The sequence below is a fragment of the Otolemur garnettii genome, unplaced genomic scaffold, assembly GCF_000181295.1.
Source record: "Otolemur garnettii isolate 467f Iridium unplaced genomic scaffold, OtoGar3 scaffold00046, whole genome shotgun sequence".
Taxonomy (NCBI): Eukaryota; Metazoa; Chordata; class Mammalia; order Primates; family Galagidae; genus Otolemur; species Otolemur garnettii.
Window position 1 is genome coordinate 6,358,099 of NW_003852441.1, and position 13,761 is coordinate 6,371,859.

General features: G+C 42.6%; 1 protein-coding gene across 2 annotated transcripts in view; it reads right to left on the reverse strand.

The window, feature by feature from the left end:
* Positions 1-7,644: 7,644 nt before the first annotated feature.
* MYOCD (myocardin) overlaps positions 7,645-13,761 on the reverse strand; it is a 99,829-nt gene continuing 93,712 nt past the window's right edge. Inside the window, exons 13-14 of one of the 2 annotated variants that reach the window (XM_003791081.1) lie at positions 11,011-11,068; positions 7,645-8,531 (exon numbers count right to left, since the gene is read on the reverse strand). In XM_003791081.1, the coding sequence (XP_003791129.1) occupies positions 7,960-8,531; positions 11,011-11,068 (630 nt within the window). In that variant the 3' untranslated portion in view covers positions 7,645-7,959. The remainder of the gene's footprint in view (positions 8,532-11,010; positions 11,069-13,761) is intronic. The other variant, XM_012805977.1, reaches the window with a different exon arrangement.

A 13,761-nucleotide genomic window follows, 5' to 3' on the forward strand; every position in this document is an offset into this window, starting at 1 on the left:
CTCCTTCACCATCCCCATCCAATGATCAAGTCCCATCTTTTCCATTCTGTTAACATGGTCCAATACTACCGTCATTTCTCTGTTCCCAGCACCACTTTCTCAGTCAAGGCCACCATCTGCCCCTTGATGGAGTTGTTGCTACAGGCCGTTAAGGCACTGCCTTCACTCTTGCCACCCCAACCACATTATTTTTGTTTACTAAATCCAATATGTTGGATTACTCATCATTTCTCTTTAAGTATTCACGTCTGTAGAAGAAGGAGGACACCAGTAATTTATTAAATGCATTTACAAAAATGTACTAGGGTACCCTTCACTTGTCCTTGACACTCCAATCTATACCATAGCCAGAGTCATCTTTCTTTTTTTCTTTCTTTTTTTTTTTTTTGAGACAGAGCCTCAAGCTGTTGCCCTGGGTAGAGTGCCATGGTGTCACAGCTCACAGCAACCTCCAACTCCTGGGCTCACGCGAGTCTCCTGCCTCTACCTCCCAAGTAGCTGGAACCACAGGCACCCACCACAATGCCTGGCTATTTTTTGGTTGCAGCCATCATTGTTGTTTGGCGGGCCCAGGCTGGATTTGAACCAGCCAGCTCAGGTGTATGTGGCTGGCGCCTTAGCCGTTTGAGCCACAGGCGCTGGGCCCAGAGTCATCTTTCTAAAGGGTGAAGACTGTTACAGCACTTCCTTGTTTAAAACCTGTCAGTGATACTCCTCTGTTTTAGAGATTAGTCCATACTCTTCAATACATCTTATGAGGTCCATCATGGTCCAACCCAGGTTTGCCTCCTCTATGGATTGAATTGTGTTTCCTCAGAATTTATATTAATACATTGAAGTCTGAACCCTCAGCACCTCTGAATGTGAACCTACTTAGAGATCAGACCTTAACAAAAGTAATCAAGTTACCATGAGGTTGTTAGGGTGGGTCTTAATCCAAGATAACTGGAGCCATTATAAAACGGGGAAATTTGGACACAGAGACAGACATGTGCGAAGGGTCAGATGATGCAGAGATATAGGGAAGATTTGTGCCTGTGGACACAAATCTGGCCATCTGCAAGCCAAGGAGAGAGCAGCCAACCCTGCTGGTGCCTTGAATTCATGCTTCTCGCCTCTAGTACAGGGAGGCTATACATTTCTGGTGCTTAAGCCACCCCACATGAGGTGTCTTCTTACGGCAGCATTAGCAGATTAACACAGCTCCCAACTTCTTTTCTTTCTGACATTTCTACCCCAGTACCGCTCCCCTTTTTTCCCACTCCCTAGCAATCCTGAACTTCTTAAGTTCCTTGAAGGCCTTTGCACAGACTGTCTTGGCCTAGAATGCTCTTTCCCTTAATTGTTTACCCAACTCTTATCTCATTAATATCTTGGCTCAGTGGACTCCTTCTCGGAAGATTTCTTCCTGACTGCCCCCATCCCCCTTCCACCCCCAAGACTTTGGCAGGTCCTTTCTGGTAGCACAGAGATTGCACTTTCCAGACTATGCATCATTCCTTGTGCATGTGTCTCCTCACTAGATGGAAAACTTCTTGAAAGCAGATATAATGTAGCAGAAATCTATTGTTTCTATGTCCATCCCCTCATATGTAACAGCACTCCAATTTTCCCTTAAAAACTTTCACTTTCCCCATTGTCAGGTTTTTTGTCGAGTACCATGGTGTCATCATAGGTCACAGCAACCTCAAACTTTTGGGCTCAAGTGGTCCGCCCACCTCAGCCTTCAGAGTAGCTAGGACTACAGACGCCCACTACAACGCCCAGCTAGTTTTTTAATTTTTTAAGTAGAGATAGGGGTCTTGCTCTTGCTCAGGTTGGTCTCGAACTCCTGAGCTCAAACAATCCCCTGGCTTGGCCACCTGGAGTGTTAGGATTATAGGCATGAGCCCTGCAACCAGCCCATTGTCAGTTCTGGAGAATGAAATAACCCTACTCCACAGATCAGGGCTGAGCAGGGGATCCAAGCCCTGGGAATGAATTTGTTCCTCCTTCTTACAGCCACAAAGCTGGGTTCAGGGATAGTCATGACCTTCCCAGACCACCCAGAGCCAGCTGCAAGATTTCTGCAAAGACTCCTAGGAATGAGAAACTCTCTCATTACTGGAATTATCACACATGGGGCTATTGGCAACTCAAGAGCTTGTTGAGTCTACATGGAGAGAGCACACCTGGAAGTAGAGCTTACACAGGGGAAGGCAGAACCACAGTATGGAGAAAAATTAGTTCTTGGCTAACCCAGGGATTGGGATGCCCAGTCTAGGGCTCTTCCATAATATCCTGGGTCCTCTATGTGGTTTATATATTGTCAATGAGATAATGAGGAATAAAATTAGAAGAGAAAGCAGATAAAATTATGTTTTATATAGCCTATTCATGTCTCATGGGCCATGCTATTTATTCAATGTACTCAGTTGCTAAACTGATGAAAATGTTGGGTTGACTAAGTTGCGAATTTGTGTGTCTGTGTGCATGTGTATTTTTACAGGCATGTTTGTAGCCTGAGAATCCGTTTTGCCTGAGTTCCCATTACGTTATTATGACTGTGTGGTGCTTAAGCTCAGGGGCTGTGGAAGGGGGCAAATCACAGTCTGACTCTTGACTCTGCCACTTTTTCAGTTGTGTGATCTTAGGCAATGTAAGTTGCTTCTCTGAGCCTGAGTTTCTTTTGCAAAAATGGGGATAATAATGGTACCACTTCCTGGGACCGTTGTGAGAATAAAAGAAAATAATACATGTAAATAACACATAGCACCAGGGCATGGGTACAGCATACAGCCAAGAAACAAAGTTTGCATTTCTTTTTAAAATAAACATTTTATTTAAAAATATATGCATTTTTTTTTAAAAAAAAAAGAACACATGCCAACTTTGGTATTTTAGCCATTGCTTCTTGCCTTCGTGCTCACCCACATTTCTTTCTGGTTATGTAGAGTTGAGCAAAGGAGACCAAGATGAAAACACCATTCCACAGGGTCCTGCCGAGAAGGCAGGATGCTTTCTCCTTTGTTCTGTGGAAGGCACCTCTCTGTGCTTCCCCGAGGAAGGTTTTAAGCACTCAGCAGTACAACGCCCTCAGTCCTTGTGCAGGCCCCTTGGAAAGGAACTCCGGGCAGTGTAGGTTCAGTTCTTTTGGAAAACATTATGATAGCTTCCAGATTCCTGATCTTCATACTCCCTTTCCCCACCAACACTCGGGAGCCATTAAACCATTTCTAAAAAAACACAAGCTACCAGTGTCCACGATGGAAGCAGAGGGTTAAAATCAGCACAAGAGACAGCAATGGGGTTGTTTGTGTTCATTCATAGGGAAAATCACCAAGTTCTAGAATCAGAAGGGAACTTCCATGTTATTGGAGCCAACGAGTCCTATTACAATATCCCTGGCAGATAATAGTGAAATTCATCCCAGATGCCTTCCTGACTTGAAATCATGGATAGTTTTAACCTAGCCAGGGTTTCTCTGAAAACATGGACTCCAGAACGAAACCCAAATCCTTAACACAACTGGCTGTCTCTAGGCACTGTGGGACCATCTTGTTCCAGGACCTGGAGTCTGTGTGCCTATTAATATCATCTAATAAAATATTTGTACCACCCTACTGGTTTATATTAGATTTATGAAAAAAACCAAGACTTCAGATTCTCTTCACTACGTGTTTTCGCCTATCTGATAGGAAACTGCACACCAGCAATGTGGGCTTCCTGCTCTGAGGAAGGCAGCCAAGGCCTGGAGGGAAGACCAAATTGCCTTCATGCTCTTTGGAGCTTTTCCCTTAAGGGATGGAGGCTCACCTAGATCCTCTCTTCCCCCCACTACAGGTAGCCTTGCTGAGATAATTGAGGATAGGGGTAAGACCAAACACAATGTTTCTCCCTCATTCCCTCCCTTTTTTTTCAAAGGGTTTCTGTATCTGGCAACCAAAACAAATCTTCAAACTCTCACAGATGCTTTAAATGGTGGGAGATATTAACACATCTCCATGGGAATGACAACTGCCATTTGACCACAGAGAAAGAAACAAGAGTCTTAGGATGGGAGAGAGCTTTTTAGCTAAAAAGGGCCCTTCACTCTCCCTTCTGAAAAAAAAAATGAAGACTCCCTTTTTATCATAACAGAAAGGTTTCTGGTATGAGAACTGGGGGAGATACTTGGTGAGATTGTTTATAGAAACTACAAGTCCCCAGTCATTTGAAATCTGAAAAGTCTACTGAATCAATTCATATTGGAGAACTGAAGGTTTGTGTACTCTGCCTGTGGTAATCATCAATTAATTATCCATTGCATAAATCAGTTTGATGTAGGAGTTTTCAGCCAGACCAGAATCTGTTCCTAGAAGAGTTGACTGAATTTAAAATAAATAATATTTGGAAAAAAACAAAACAAAACAAAACCATGTCTTAAATGTTTGGAATGTTTTTTATTTATTGAATCTCCCTCCCAATTTTTTTTTTTTTTTAGATTGGAAATAAATGTTTTTGAAGGGCAAAGGCTAATGGTTCATAGACCCTTGATTATTCAACTGCATGCTGCCTTGGTTTTTAATTTACTGGGACAATCTGTATCATTAAGAACCACTTCTCATTTAAAAATTTGCTATAGTTTTCATAATGTGACAACTTAGCTGAACTGACAGGCTCATAGATCAGGAAGTTGGGCTCTTTTACTCTTCCTCCCTCCTTTCCTTTCTTCTTCTCTCTCTCTTTCTGTCCCTCCTCCTCTATCCCTCCTCCTCTTATAATAGAACGTGTGTTGTCTCAATATTGTTAGAAGCAGGGCTGCTACTAATGAGCCCTGGCTCCCTGAAAGCATTTGCACGAATACGTTCTCTGACTCCCTTGGTACATACGAATCTAGTGGACTGTGGCAACACTGGGAATCCCTGCAAGTGTCTCCAAGTCCATCACCATAGGGGCTCCAGTGGACTTAAGAATACTACCTGTGGTCATCTTTGGGCCCCAGGAGCATTCAGAAACTTGAATGTGGACATCTTCATAAGTCACTGTGCATCTTTTAGTCATCTGTCACTACAAAAGAGAACACAACTAAAAGTTTAAATAAAATCCCCAACAGGAGACAGACAAATTTACATGGATTATCTGATCTCCTGGGAGCAGCCACCTTCATCAATTTTCTTCCAATTATCTCCACTCACTCCGAAATCTCACATCTGAGCCAAGAAGAGATGGGATGAATATGGTTTGTGGCAACTGTGGGAGGAAGTGGAGACTGGTTGTCCAGGAATCTACTCTGTGAACTATGCTGGGCTGCAGCAATAGACAGGACCCCTCTTATCTTCTATGAACTGTGAGATGCGTTTGTCAGTCCTGGGAAATATCTAGAAAGATCCCAATGGAAAAATACACTCTGGCAAAGGACAAAGGCTTTCAAACTAGGTCTAGTCTCTCAGATACAAATACCCAAAGGAAAAAAATAATTAACACTCTGACCAGGATCTCAGAGTAGGGAAACCATGTGATTTTGTTTTCCAAAGAAAGTAAAGGGGTTGGGGGTGGAAATAACATACAAGTAATACAACAGGACACCTGAAAAGGGTACTCTCCAGCAAGCTCTGCCAAGACCCCAAAAGGCCACAGCTGAGGAATGAAAAAATGTATGGAATGTGTTAATAAGGTTTTCTCCCTGTAGCTTCATCTTCAAAGAAAACCCTGATAACTTTCCCCTCTAGATTTTTGGATCTGATGACTGACATAAAAGCAAAATAAAACATTGACCATGTGGATCAAGGAATGTAAAATGATTTTCATGTTCCTTTCATGCTCCTCTACAAGAGATTTTGCTACCATTTCAGCTGCTAATGGTGAAGTTGCTCTGTCTTTTCACATCCATGTTCATTGCCAAGACGAGCTTGTTCACGGTAAGCAAGTGGCTGTGAGTCATCGGCTGGAGCCATTAGTCATACACAGAGAGGCAACGTGGAGTCTGGTTGATTAATCAGGAACTCATAGTGAGAAAGGCCAGGGACCATTCACAGCAGAGTTACAGGCTTTTGGCATAGAACTCTGTGACACTGCTTTTCAGGATACGTGCACACACCTGTACACACATATGTATATATCTATATACACACGTGTGTGTTTGTGTGTGTATTTTACCCACCGCATCCCCCAGAATAAGATTTGGCAGCTTTCAGAGTAACAGTCACCAAAAACACTGTGTTCACACATTTTTACAAGTTAACAATGGAATGACTTCTAAATCTTTGGTTTATCAAAAAGAGAACTTCTAAAATCACAACGTTTTTGATTATTTTCTCTATAAGTGCACAGTGAACATTTTTTTTTTACAAAAGAAGAAAACAGTGCCTTAGTGATTTAAATAAAAACAAAACAAAACAACAGCAATAGCTCCTTTCTACAGCATGCAACACTATAAAATGGTGAATTGGAGCCACAGTGAGCTTCCCAGAAACTGTTCTGCAATTTGAGTTTTTTTCCATCTCCCAGCCAAAGCACAAGAGGTAATAAGGAATACAGCTTATTAGATCAATGTCTTTTCCTTCCATCACTTTCAACTTGCAATTGTGTTTTCTTTCAGAGCCTCTAAATACTCCTTTTCCTGTATATATCCTCCACATTTATCTTTACACTGTAATGATTTCCAATTTCCCCAGGGCAACAGAAACCAGTGTTTGCTTATCAGTCCAATAAAGAATAGAGTGATCTTTGTGACTGATGGGCCTACTCACTGGTTTCTTCCTAAGGAAATTCGCATGACTTCTTTTCACAGCAAGTTGTGCATATGGTGAATGAGTTCTCCAGAAGAAACTGGACTGTCAGTATTTTGAAAAATGGCTTTATTGGGAGTATGGCAGCTTGTGAGAACTGAGAAGTTTTCCCCTTTCATGCTGGGGCAGAAAAAGAAAGACTGTCAAAGAGGAGCAAGAATGGATTGGTATCTAGAAGGAAAAGTGGAGTGGAAAAAAACAAAACAAAACTGGTAATAAGAAAACAAAACAAAACAAAAAATTTAGTTGGCCCCCATAAGTGATAATCTTGCTATAGTAACCCATGGTATTTATTCCCAGGGTTTGTGAAACAATATTGTTCTCTAGTCCTGTCTGAAGGATCCCTGATGTGGCTTCATGGGTCTACAGATATCTTTCTGTCTGCCTCTGTGGTCATCTCTAGTCTTTGAACTAAAGGGAGGTGTGTTGGAGAACCAAAGATCTCTCCTTCAGGGGTAGGAGATTTTCCTGCTTCAGGGTTCTCATGGAGATGGTGGGAATGATCGGGCCACTGGCTTAAACAGAATAAAGTTCTGGGTGGAGTTGTCTAGACTAAAGATATTTTCAGTGACCACAGAGAGTCCTGGCTACCTCCAGTGGGGCTGGACTTCCCTGGCAGAGGGCCACTGAGTTGAATTTGCTTCCCTGGGAATGGATCAATTCTGTCCCTTGATTGTCTCAAGAACTCCTTTACGATGCTAGATCTGGAGTTTCTTTGGAAAGACAGGAAAGGGAGAGCCAGGCAGCAGCCTGCACCATGGGTATGTCTTCCATCATCTTTGAGGGGCTGGCTTCCCTGTACTCCTGAAAGACTTTACATTTTCTTCACACAGATGTCTAGTAAATTCATGAGAAAAGCTTACAATGCGTATCAGCTTCTGCCCCAACAATGCCTGAGAAAAATGATGGGCTAGAAAAAAAGTATTTTGAAAAAGCAGTGAAAGAATTTTTAGGGGGGCAGCCTTAATAATCTGAGAAAGCAAATTTTTGATTGCATTGCTGACATCATTAACAGTTACTGAATATTGGTAAATATTACATTATATCTATTTTAAAAAATGACTCCTTATTTGTTCTTGTTGACTGTCATGGAAGTCTCCATTGCTTCTCTTTAACTTCCTTCTTCTTTTGGGTAGTAAAAACATTTATGTTGTGTGCTTTCCCCATGGAATGCCTCTGGGTCTTCTTGACCACTGTTGGATCAGGCATTCTACCATTGCTGTAAGTGAAGGTCCATGGGAGAATTCAAATTGAGATCTGTGACGTCCAGAAAATCGATGTTAAAGATGCTGGGACCACTGGTGGTGACGGAGCTAAAGCCTGGTGTAGAACTTGGTGGCGTGAGGTCCAACCATTCCATGGTTTCCCAAGGCGACTCGGTGAAGCTCAGCTGCAGCCCACTGCTGTCCACAGAAGAGGATGAGAACTGTGTGTGCATTGGGGAGAGGGGGCCTGGGAGGATCTCATGAGCATTGAAGAGGTCTTCTGCAGCCTTTCCGGAGAATCCGTCCATGATCCCCTCAAAAGGAGGCTCCTCGCCCCCTATTTTCAGAAGGGCAACATCACTCACCTTTCCTAAGGGACTCTGGGAGTTTAATAAGACTTCAAGGTGCTCATCGCTGTCAGTGGCATAGTGGTCAAAGGGCAGCTGGCCTCCTGAAGATGCTTGTTCAAAGGACCCCGAGGATTTGGGCAGGATGGCAGTTGGGCTCTGGGAAGGCCCAGGTATCTTTGGGACTTTTTGAAGACATGAATGATCCTCTCTGGCATCAGCTGGCATTTCTGTCAGTAAAACACAATGGGAATTGTTAAATCACTTCAATTTGAGCATGTCACGTGATACGGGTCTTTGTAGTGACAGAGTTGCATGTAGGCACAGAAGACGGCCACACTTCCTTAGTCATTGCTCACCACCCAGGGTCATCCCTAAATGGCTGTTTATAATCAATCCCCAATTCTTCTCCCTTACTATCTGTCCCAAACCCTTCTGTTCTGGGAATTCCACTCTGTGATTATCAAACTCTCTTCTCCCACCCCTGGCTGTCCCTCCAGGATGCTGTATCCTCCAGTCCACCCCTGATGGTGGCCTGAAAGGAAGGGATTGTGTACACTCCCATCCCCATGTTTAGATGGTTCTCCTTCCTTCTCACAACTCCTCATTGGTTTGAGTGTATAAGGGGCACACTGGCCCCACACCAGCCGCCAGGTCAGTCCTTATCTACTGCAAACTGTACTCCCAAGTAGAAGAAACCTACCTTAAATACTAGGAACATATTCATGTTTTTTAATGATTATGAATAAGAAAATACATAGGAGGGAAGAAAAGCACTAAGACAATAGCTATTGCAAGTTCACTTGTTCTGCATTAGGAAATTTCTAGATGCAAACAGCATATAGTAAGAAACTATCTTATATACAAAAATATTATTCTCTTTTGTGAAAGGAGTTTCTCTAAGAGAGCAGGGAAATCTATAACTAAATTGAAGGACAGAAATAGTAAACCATGATAGTATGTTAAATTAAATAAACAAAAAACTAGCATGATCAATGATGGAATATAGATTATTATAATGAATTTTTATGTTGAATTCCTTATTCGGTTTTTTTTAAAGAGGACTCCTTAAATTATAATTATTGCTGAAAAAATAAAAAACCCAAAACCTCTGTGCCCAAGTCCATTGCCTTGTCCCCACGTCAGCTCTGCTCATTCTTTGTGCTAACATCCTTGAAATTACCCAGTGTTCATTCTGGCCTCTCTGTGCCTTGACACCTCCCCCAACTCCAGAGCATTCCCACCCTGTCAGACAGCCCCTACATCCCTCAGACAGCTCAGTTTCAAGCAAAATCTCCCGTTGTTTATCCACCGACTCCCCTCCACCAATGTCACTTATTAAACACCCCAGGACAATCACTCTTCAGCCACCTGGAGTCATGCCAGTCCACTGCCTCTACTATTTCATCACTGTCTACCAGGCCCTTCTGGGCTTCACTTCTTTCCTTGTCCAGCCTGTACTCTTTGAGCCACCATTGCAGATACATTCTTCAGATACTCTCAATCCCCTGGCTCTACTCTCCTTTTACCACTCATCCCTGACAAAACCAACCCACCCTGGATAAACCTCAGCATCAGTCTTCTCTCTGCCTGCCTGGGAGCAGTGGAACATTGCAAGGAAAAAGTCAACACAACAAAACCAACTGGTTTCATTTGACTCATAATGTTAAGCCTGCAACTGGCATTTAAGACTGCCTCACCACCCTACCACGTTTCTCCAGAAAACTCACGCATGGTTAATGCATAACTGTCCTTCTTTTCTTGATTCTCCCATCTTCCTCTCTTGCCCCCTTAGTCTTTGCTGATCTTGCCAAATCACATACTTAAGTAAAAAAATAATAAGGGGGTCTGACATAAACTCTCTCATCTTTCCATCACCAAGCTTACATATGTACATGCACCTGTTCCTATCCCTCTCTTGTGGGAATGGAGGAAATGTCTGTTCACTTGCTTATTGTCTATATCGTTACTAGACGCTGAACTCCAGAAAGGTGGGGACTTTTATGGGTGCAGCGTTTGGCCTAGCACAATGCCTGCCACCGCTTCTCGGAGTCCTTTGCTGCCTCTTTCTCTGAAACTTCATGTGTTATCCCTTTAAGGGTTCAGCCCTGACCTGTTTTCTTTTTTTACCTACATATCCTCCTTAGGTCATCTTGCTCATTTCTGTGTTTTCTAATTCTGGGCACACATTCCATAATGTTTCTTTAAATAAATAAATGAATGAATTAAAAGGAAACGAAAAGAACATGTTAATTATTTTTTATTGCTAGCTTGAATAGCATTTGAGCATGAATGGACCATCCAACAGAAGATCACTGATTGAATTTCATTTTGAGTAGGTAACACAAAGCTTTCATTATTTGCTTTGTTCTTATTCTTAAAATCAAGGAGTCAGGGACATTGAGAAGAGAATAGTAGGAAAAAATGGTATAGGGAGAGAAACATTTAGGGAAACGGGGATTGGGCTAAAAAATGAAAACTGTTAAAATGATTAGTGAAAAATGTTCCCCAGAAAAAGGCAATGAGAAATTATTCACTATGCCTTCTTTCATCTACTCTAGAAGTGCACAGGGAGCTCAGAGGAAACTCTACCTGTGGACTACTGGGTGCACCTGACTCACAGTACACATCTGACCCAGGCTCCCAGTGTCAGTCCCTAGGGTTCACACAGGGACAGTGTCCTGTGGGCGGAACACAAGGCAGTCTTACCTCCACTTTCAATGAGGACGTCCAGGAGTTCATCCATCTGCTGACTCCGAGTCATTTGCTATTTTTAAATTAACCAAAGGAGAACCAAGAAGTTAGAAGATGGCTACTTCTATAGAAAACCATTAGAAGCAGTGGTGCAGGGTTTTAAACTAGGTTTGATTAAGGCTTATTTTTTTAAATTGTGGTAAAATACATATGACTTAAAATTTACTATCTTAACCTTTTTTTTTTTTTTTAGGCAGAGTCTCTGTTACCCAGTGCTGGAGTGCTGTAGTGTCAGCTTGGCTCACAGCAACCTCAAACTCCTGGGTTCAAGGGATCCTCCTCCCTCAGCCTCCCAAGTAGCTGGTACTGTAGGCACCCGCCACCATGCCTGGCTAATTTTTCTGTTTTTAGTAGAGATGGGGATCTCATTCTCACTCAGGCTGGTCTTGAACTCCTGAGTTCAATGTATGCTCCCTCCTTGACATCCCCCAATGCTAGGATTCAGGCATGAGCCACCATACCCAGACGATCTTAATCATTTTTAATGGCATAACTTAAGTGGCATCAACTGCATTCACATCGTACAAACATCACCACCATCAATCTCCAGAACTCTTTTCATTTTGCAAAATTAAAACTTTCCACCCACTAAAAAATAACTTCTCACCCTTGTTCCTCCACCCTCAGCCCCTGCAACCATCATTTTTCCTTCTGTCTCTATGAGTCTGACTACTCTAGACTCCTCCTAGATTTGTCCTTTTGTGACTAGCTCGTTTCACTAAGAGTAATGACCTCAAGTTTCATCTATGCTGTAGCGTATGTCAGAGTTTTCTTTCCTTTTAAGACTGAATAATATTCCATTGTATGGGTAGACCACATTTTGTTTATACATTAATTTGTCAATGGACTTGGGCTGTTTCCATCTTCTGGTTATAGTGAATAATGCTGTTATGAACATGCGTCTACTGGCAAAAGGTTTTTGAACTATATTTGATTAAACTTCACTATTAATTTTAAGCAGGTAAATTATGGAATAAAACAATCTACTAAAATAAGAGAAGGGGAAAAGAAGGCAGAATGCTTCCCAGCTCAGAATATGATAGAGGAAGTTCAGTCATTTGAGATGTTTCCATCCCAAGGACAGGGGATCTTAATACATAGAAGATATCTTTTTCTCATTTTCAGGGACTTGCATCTGTCTCTTGCATGCATGTTGTGGGTGTGGCCCAATAACATGGCCACGATTTTGTTGGTTCCTCATTGCAATAGATTGAAGAACCTATAGACAATGGTAGGGTCTGCCTCCTCCTCGCTGGCTCACCTGACCTAGACAGAGTCTTATCTCTGGAAGTCCACTCTGCCTGGCCTTTTCCTTTTCTTTGGAAACTATGATAGATCAGCTGGTGTTTACAGATCCCAGGGGAAGGGACAGGAGGAACAAGGCATTACCCGTCTCACAGCTCTGCCAGGTCAGACCCAATAACCCAGGCATCAATAACCAATGAGGATGAGAGCACTGATCAAAGAAAATCATACACCAGTCCAGAAGGCACAGATGCCTGCAGGTTCTGGCAGCGCATATACGTGAGCCAGGTACAGAATGAGAAAGAGAGGTAGAAAGCAGAGCAGAGCCCAGGGGGCTCAAAGTGGCAACGGATACTTTGCTTTTAGCAATTGTTGTCGGGCAGAAATGTGGCTCCCAGGTCTCTAATTTTTCACAAATGAGAAAACCCACTTTGCATAACATCTCCTGATATTTGACATTTGAAACAGTCTTTACGTCAAATGACACTTAACCGTGAACTGACTTTGCTCGTGGGACACTAGTATGCAGGAACTGATAGACATGCTCTTTTCTGGGTTAGCACATAGGAAGGGTGTCTAATACCTTACCCACCCTCAGACCACTTGAGGTATAAGATCATTACTCATTTTTCCTTTTCTTACTTTTTTATTTTGAAACTCTCCTAATGTAGACTAGGCATGGTGGCTCATGTTTATTATTCTAGTGCTCTGAGAGGTCAGGAGTTCGAGAACAACCTGAGTAAGAGCAAGACTCTGTCTCTACTAAAAAATAAAAAAAAAATTATCTGGGTGTTGTGGCAGTTGCCTGTAGTCCCAGCTACTTGGGAGGCTGAGGAGGATCCCTTGAACCCAGGAGTTTGAGGTTGCTGTGAGCTAGGCTGACACCACAGCACTCTATCTAGCCTGGGCAACAGAGAGAGACTCTATCAAGATAGACGGAAAGAGAGAAAGGACAGAAAGGAAGAAAGGGAAGAAAGAAGGGAAGGAAGAAAGGGAAGGGAAGAGAAGGGAGGATGGAAGGAACATTCCACATGCAAATGGAAGTACAAAATACAATGAACCCCCCTGCATTCACTAACTAGCTACGAGAAACACCAAAATTTGGCCAGGATCATTAAATTTTACAGCAAGAAAGAACCTGAGAAAATATTACCCTGACAATAGCTTTCCTATATTTGAGTATTGATTATGTGCCTGAGAAATGTGGTAAGTGCCAGATTATCCAGAGTCTTTGCTCCTGTTTTGGTAGAGAAGTTGAATATTTACCCAATGTTAGTGGCAATGGCAACTGGCAGGGGGCAGAGCTGGCACCAAGTCTGGGCATGTGAACCTCCTCTCTGACTCCCGAAGCTTCTATGCACACCTATTTACAATCAGTGTCTAGGGGTTTGGCTCATTCTGGTGGGGAGACGCCCAACACACTGAATATCAGAATCCATGAATTACACAAAGCTTATTGAA